Source organism: Tupaia chinensis, unplaced genomic scaffold, assembly GCF_000334495.1.
Source record: "Tupaia chinensis unplaced genomic scaffold, TupChi_1.0 Scaffold143970_1, whole genome shotgun sequence".
NCBI lineage: Eukaryota > Metazoa > Chordata > Mammalia > Scandentia > Tupaiidae > Tupaia > Tupaia belangeri.
In genome coordinates, this window is record NW_006203821.1 from 458,553 (window position 1) to 465,315 (window position 6,763).

The 6,763-nt window shown below is 44.7% G+C and overlaps 2 protein-coding genes across 4 annotated transcripts in view; one reads left to right on the forward strand and one right to left on the reverse strand.

Annotated features, from left to right (window-relative positions):
- The window catches only part of SARNP (SAP domain containing ribonucleoprotein), a 90,117-nt gene extending 87,954 nt beyond the window's left edge, over window positions 1-2,163 (reverse strand). For all 3 annotated transcript variants that reach the window (XR_337030.3, XM_006165567.3, XM_006165566.2), the window contains exon 1: window positions 1,984-2,163. Coding sequence is in view for 2 of the 3 variants with exons in the window: in XM_006165567.3 (XP_006165629.1) it covers window positions 1,984-2,019 (36 nt within the window). In the remaining variant the exon portion in view is untranslated. The remainder of the gene's footprint in view (window positions 1-1,983) is intronic.
- Window positions 2,164-2,331: 168 nt separating this feature from the next.
- On the forward strand, window positions 2,332-5,787 carry ORMDL2 (ORMDL sphingolipid biosynthesis regulator 2). Its single transcript, XM_006165565.3, has 4 exons — window positions 2,332-2,433; window positions 3,357-3,531; window positions 3,682-3,833; window positions 5,295-5,787. The coding sequence occupies exons 2-4, from the start codon at window positions 3,358-3,360 to the stop codon at window positions 5,428-5,430; spliced, it is 462 nt and encodes a 153-aa protein (XP_006165627.1). The 5' UTR covers window positions 2,332-2,433; window position 3,357; the 3' UTR covers window positions 5,431-5,787.
- Window positions 5,788-6,763: the final 976 nt, after the last annotated feature.

The following is a 6,763-nucleotide window of genomic DNA, read 5'->3' on the forward strand; positions in this document are numbered from 1 at the left end:
TCTCTTAAGACAATAATACCTGAAATCAGGTCAGAGAACATTATGTAAAAGGGACTTACCCGGCCAAATGCAAACTTAATATAAACCAGACAAATGCAGATCTAATGAAAAGAGGAACTCCATAAATCAACACCAAATCTATAAAAGCAAGACCCTGCACAGCTACAGACTAACATCAGGGGGTCAAAAAATGGGAAAACCGGAAGAAAACATTAGATCTTCTACTTAAACTTACTTATCTCAGTTTAAAATTTATTTTCTATATATGTTTTATAACACGCATAACAGTACAGAAGTATGTGATTTATACAAATACATACAAGCTTGTGTAGACAGAAAGTGGTTGCTCAATTTTTTGTCACATAAATATTAGGAGATATAACTGACAACAAAAACTCCAGAATAATACAAAAACCCATTATTACAGTTTAGAATCCAAAAGTAATAAATACATCAGCATTCACAAGAAAGGCTAATTGGTGTCAACTAATAAGTGGCTAAAGAAAGGACCTCTTCCTACCCTTACTCTCCTTAGATGCTTTTAAAAAACAAAAACAGGGAACCAGCAGTTAGCGTAATGGCTATGTCGCTCACACCGGGCACGTGTGCGTGCGTGCCCAAGGTCCCAAGAGGAGAATGGAGGAGAAGGGATTGCGGTGTGACCATCCCCCCTGGGGGGTGATTTCTCGCTTTCTGTCTCTATGTCTCTCTCTGTCGAGCGCATACGCCCTATAGCGAAAAACCTCTCAAAAAAAAACAAACTCCGGACCAGCAGGTGGCATGGTGGTTAAGGCGCTGGACACTCCCACATGGCTGACCACTGTTCGAGACCTGGATCTGGTGGCTTGCTTTCTCGCCTTCATCTCTCTCTCTCCATATCTCTCGCTCTCTGATCAAATTAAAATAAAAATAAATGAGTGAATAAATAAAACAAAACAAAACAAAAAAACAACTTATCAAGCTTTAAGGCATCAGTTTTCAGTTTGGCTAAATCACTGGGGTCTGTCCAAGGTTCTCAAGTGACCAAAACATCTAATGGGGAAACTACTTGTGAAGCCACAGACCACTAATCAAGATCTTTTCATTCATTTTAAAAGAAACTAAAGTACTCTACTCTTCCAGGAAATAGTAAGTGTGAGAAAGCTACCAAGATTTCCAAAAGACACAACTTAAGCTTCTGTGATTCTAAGTGTCACTCAGTGGTGACACCAAGAGATGCTGGGTCCATTCGCGATATGAAATGGAACACTAATAACCTAACTTTGTCATTGTTTTTCAAAATGCTGCACCTATGCGTTCTTCCTCTCGGTGGCAGGGAGGGTATGAGATGGTAAGCGGACGGGCGAATAACGGCGTGGAAATCGAAAAAGTTTTAAACCGAAGGGATCGTATTATATTTACTAATTTTTAAAGCCTACTCAATTTTAAGGCTTCTCAACGGAGGCAAATGTTCTCATGCTTCTCTTAGGACAAAAAATTCGCCCCAGGGCGTAACCCCTCCTAGAAAAAGGGAGTGGAAGCATTTTTCTGGATGTCTGTATTCAAATACAAATAAACAAATGTGACACCATCTGCTAAAAGGGGAATCTCAGCTTTGGACAACCAACGGGAAAGCATCGAACCAGAGAAGAGGGTCCTGGGTCTCGCACGGGGCAAAGAGAAGGGACCTGACGTAATGTCGGTTTGATGAGAAACGGGGAATATTAACGGGAAGAAGGCACTTACACAACCCAGTGGAGCAGTGTGACGGGCAATACAACGCTGAAGAAGGGAACCGAAAGAAGACGACACAGCAGTAAAACCACAAAAAAAATTTTAAAAATTAGGGAAAGCGTAGTGGGGAAGGGACGCATGAAAGAGACAACTACAGTGGGAGCTGGGAAATGAAATGGAAAAGTCTGCAAGGAAAAGAAAGTGAGAGCCACCCTGCAGAATTCACTCCTCTCAAAAGTCCAACTCAGTCCTCCCTCCGCTTCACGGTACCTTCAGCTTATGAAGCTCCACCGTCTCCGTCGCCATCTTGTTACCACTCTACTGCACTAGGCCCCCCAGGCGCTGTCTCCGCCCCCAGGGGCTCCCGCCTAGGCGTAGAGAACCAAGGCCGACCAATCACTGTCACTCTTACTCACACCCTACACCATCAGCTTCCCTCATTAGTCAGTATTTGGCGTCGCCCTCCCTCCTACCAGCAACTTTCCCGAGCTCTCTCAAAAGGTGAGACGAGGTATGGGCGGGCCCTAACGCCTTCCGAGCGACAGAAATGGCAACCAATTGTGTGGACACACTGAAGACAGCAAACCAATGGGTGACGGCAGCGCTGATTCCGTTTCACCAATAAGGGAAGCGCAGGTGGTGGGGGTAGTACATCCTGGAGACGTAAGGTGCCGAAGCTTCTGCCGCGCCCCTCTCGGGACCGGTTTCTGAAGCTGACAGGTAAGGGCTGCCGACAACTGGGAAGGGTGACCGAGGATAAATAGCTGGAAGCCAAAGGGGCAGCGAGGAGATGGCGAGTTCAATGCCGACAGGGGAGAACTGGAGAGAGCCCTGAAAGGAACCGATGAACGAGAGGGAAGCTGGGCGGGGCACGTGGCGGGTTCTGCAGTAGAGCTTAGGGAATTTTAGGTGAGGGGTGGCAAGCCCGTCTTCCTAACAAGGCATCAGCAGCTTTAGAACCAGCATGATTTTAAAGAGCTGAAGCCAAGACTATCAGAGCCAAGGCGTAGGCTCTCCAAAAGTTTCAGTTTCGGCTAAAAAAGCCTGGTTTGTCCCAGGTTCTCAGGTGACCAAAACATCTCATGGGAAATCTCGGGTCCCTTCTTAGCCAGTCCAGAAGCGGTGAAACAGATTCTTGCACTGCCCCAGGCTTGCGAGGAATGGAGATGCTGGCTACTTAGATGACAAAGGGATGAGGCAGGGCCGACAAACCCGAGAAAAAAGTAGGAACTAGAAGTTGCTTTCCCTTTCATCCCTTAGTGGTTCCTCATTGATTCTCATGACTCTCCTCTAGAATTCTGGGTGTATGGGACCTCTTTATGATTCCTTATTAAGTGAGATACTCATTTTGCTTCTAGAAGTGTGTGCCCAAAGCCTAGTTTATTCCTTTATGTTACAATTGAAGTGTGTCAATAAAAATTATCAAGATATATCTCTCAAGTATAGGAAGGACTATTTCTTTTCTTTTTTGGGGGGGAGGGGAGGACTTTTAGTCTTACAGTTTTTCCATTCTGTATAATGAGTTTTCATTCCCAGTAAGAGTTCAGGGAATTTGGGCTGTTCCAGACAACTGGGGGAGCAAGCTCAAACAGGTTGAGAGGAAATTTGAGTTGGGACTCCCTCCTGATCCCCCATGATGGTAGGATGAATGTAGGGGTGGCGCACAGCGAAGTAAATCCCAACACACAAGTGATGAATAGCAGGGGCATCTGGCTGGCCTACATCATCTTGGTAGGACTGCTGCATGTGGTTCTACTCAGCATCCCATTCTTCAGCATTCCTGTTGTCTGGACCCTGACCAACGTCATCCATAACTTGGTGAGCTAAACCAAACCCCTGTACCCACAAAATATGAATGAAATTTATCAATTTGGGGGAAATTTCTGTCTTCCTTCTGGGATCTTGACAGAATTATTGTGCTTAAAGACAATTTTCTGTCCCTCATGCTGTTGCCTCCCCTCTTTCCAGGCAATGTATGTCTTCCTACATACAGTGAAAGGAACACCCTTTGAGACACCTGACCAAGGAAAAGCTCGACTACTGACACACTGGGAACAGATGGACTACGGACTCCAGTTTACCTCTTCCCGCAAGTTCCTCAGCATTTCTCCTATTGTACTGTGAGTCTCCGGGGGATAGGGGAGATGCTGGGTTAGAAACAGCTCCAAGAGCCTGGTAGAAAAGGTCCACGGGGAAGCTTTAAAAAAGTAGACTGCTGGGGCCAGCAGATGGCATGATGGTTATATTGCTCAGCTCCCATGTAGTTAGTCAACCCAGACCCAGTAAATTAAAACCTGCGCCGGGCATGTATGCATGAGTGCCCAAGATCCCAAGGGGAGAATGGAGAAGGGATTGCGGAGTGGCCATCCCCCGGGGTGGGGGGGATGATTTCTCACTTTCTGTCTCTCTGGCAAGCACACATGCCCTATGGCAAAAATCTCTTAAAAAAACAAAAATAGAATGCTGAGCCATCAGGTGGCATGGTGGTTAAGGCACTGGATTCTACATGGCCAACTCCACTGTTCAAGTCCTGGACCCAGCAGTCTGAAAAACACACTGGACACGTGTGTACATGCTCACACCCAAAATCCCTAGAGAAGGGAGTGTGCATGGCCATCCTCCCTGTGGAATGACTTCTCACCCTCTCCATGTGCATGCATGCCCAGAATACCAATAGTATGGAAAAATGGAGAAGGGATAATAGTGTGATTATGTCCCACTGGGGGAGTGTATTCTTATTCCTCTCTCTGGCAACATGTACTCTCTGGCAACTTTTTTAAAAAAAAGAAAAAGAGGGACCAGCAGTTAGCATAATGGCTATGTTGCTGGATTCTCATGTAGTCGACCGCGGTTCGAGTCCTGGACCCAGTGGCTTAAACTCATGCCAGGCATGTGTGCATGCGTGCCCAAGATCCCGAGAGGAAAATGGAGGAGAAGGGATTGTGGCATGGCCATCCCCCCAGAGGGTGATTTCTCTATTTGTCTGTCTGGCTCTGTCTTTCTGGAGAGCGCACACACCCTATAGCAAAAAACCTCTCCAAAAGAAAAAGAAAAAAAAGGCAGAATAACCATCTAAGACCCTTTGAAGATCTTATGATATACTGGTGAGCTCACAGAGAACAGTAAACATAAACAGATAGTAATCAAGCATTCCTTGTGGCCTCCTTGGTAATAGGGGAATGAAGAAAGGACTGAGAAAAATGAACCACCAGGTAAAACCAAATGATTTTACACTTCCAAAAGAAGTGAATAGATAAAGGCAGGACTGATGCTAATTTCTGAAAAGTAACTGTGGAAATTGGAGGCAAACAGGACACTGATAGCCATAGAGGTTGAAACAGCTTCAGCAGTCACTTCCAAATCATGAACAATTAGGAAATACAAACTGCAAGCTCCTCTTGAAGGTGCAATCTGATTATCTCAATCTTAAATACTGTTGATATAGATGGAATATTTTCAGATATCATAGGACTACATGTAATACCAGTTGTTTAAAAAAAAAAAAAAAAGAACATCATTACAAAGGCCTGAATGTAAATAGAAAGACCAGCCTCACTCATCCTTTTTTTCTCTCTCCCCAGCTACCTCCTGGCCAGCTTTTACACCAAGTATGATGCTGCTCACTTTCTTATCAACACAGCCTCATTGCTGAGCGTACTACTGCCTAAGCTGCCCCAACTCCATGGGGTTCGTCTCTTTGGCATCAACAAATATTGAGTAATGGGGCTGGAAGCAGCTCCACAGGCGTGGGGAAGGCACTGGAACAAAGGGCTAGACCATCCTTCCCTCTTTCTCATACCGTCTTCTGTATTTTGAAAGACTGAGAACTACACCACCTCTCCCATTCTCACGAGAGAAGAGACTAAAGAATAGAGTACTGGGGCCCAGTCCTACTAAGGGCAAATTTCTCTGAATCAGGAAAGGCAGGTGACATAAGGGCCAGATCACTCATCGTAGCGGAAACCATGTCTGGGTAACTTGTTTAGTGTATCTGAATCTTCTACCCATACCACCACCTTCCAGCTCTGTTTTACTGTGTATTTTCTTTACAATAAAGGTCATTTTTCAACTATGGCTGCAATGCAATCAGCAAGAAGGGCAGGGGAGAAGATGGAATACTAACTTACTGTACAAAACTTTAAGCAATTTATCCCCTCTCCTTTGGTCCAGTAAGAGCTGCCCTTCACTCTCAGCTAGCACTTAGGAAAAGTATTCTCAAATGAAAAAAAGGGCTCCGGCTATATGGGCAAAGAAGAGAGGGAAGATACAGGTTGCCAGTTATATATTTATAGAAAGATAATCCCCTGGCTTTAAATAGATATGTACATACAAATATGAACAAACTTAAAAAAATACAAACCCTTGGATCACAAAGGGGCTTCTATGAACCCCTTATCCTTCTCCCTCACCCAAGGGCAGAGGGTATGAGTCTTCTTTGTAAAAATTATTAATTTTGGCCATTCTTGCAGTAACAAGCCTGAAGTTGAGTGATTTACCCACAAGGTGAAAGTAAGAGGAAAAATTAAGAATTCCACTCTCTGAACTCTATGCATCTCCTATAATTAAGGCTACATGCTTTCTTTTTGTTCTTTTAACTAATATAACAGGTAGAGGAGGGGGTTCCCTCCTGAAATGGGTCAAGAAATAAGATAAACTCATAGTTTAAAAAGAGGAGGAAAGAAGTCATCTGCCCTAAAAGCAGATGAGAGGACAAAGGCATTTAGACACCAGGGAAATGCCCAGTTCCCATACCTCAAAGATATACTGTCCAGCCCAGGTCCAGGCCCTAGGTTCTTTGCTATGGCCACCCCTACTTCTTTGGTATTGTCAGAAGACAAGATTCCTGGGTGCTGGGTGAGGATGGAAAGTGATTCACGGGCTTCCTGCAAGTACTAAGTGAACAATGTAAGCTTACAGTTTTTCCCTTTTTAAAATACTTAAAAATAAACAAATCGGGCCCGGCAGGTGACATGGTGCTTAAAGGCGCTGGATTCCCGCATGGCTGACCATGGTTTGAGTCCCAGACCTGGTGGCTTGCTTTCTCACTTTT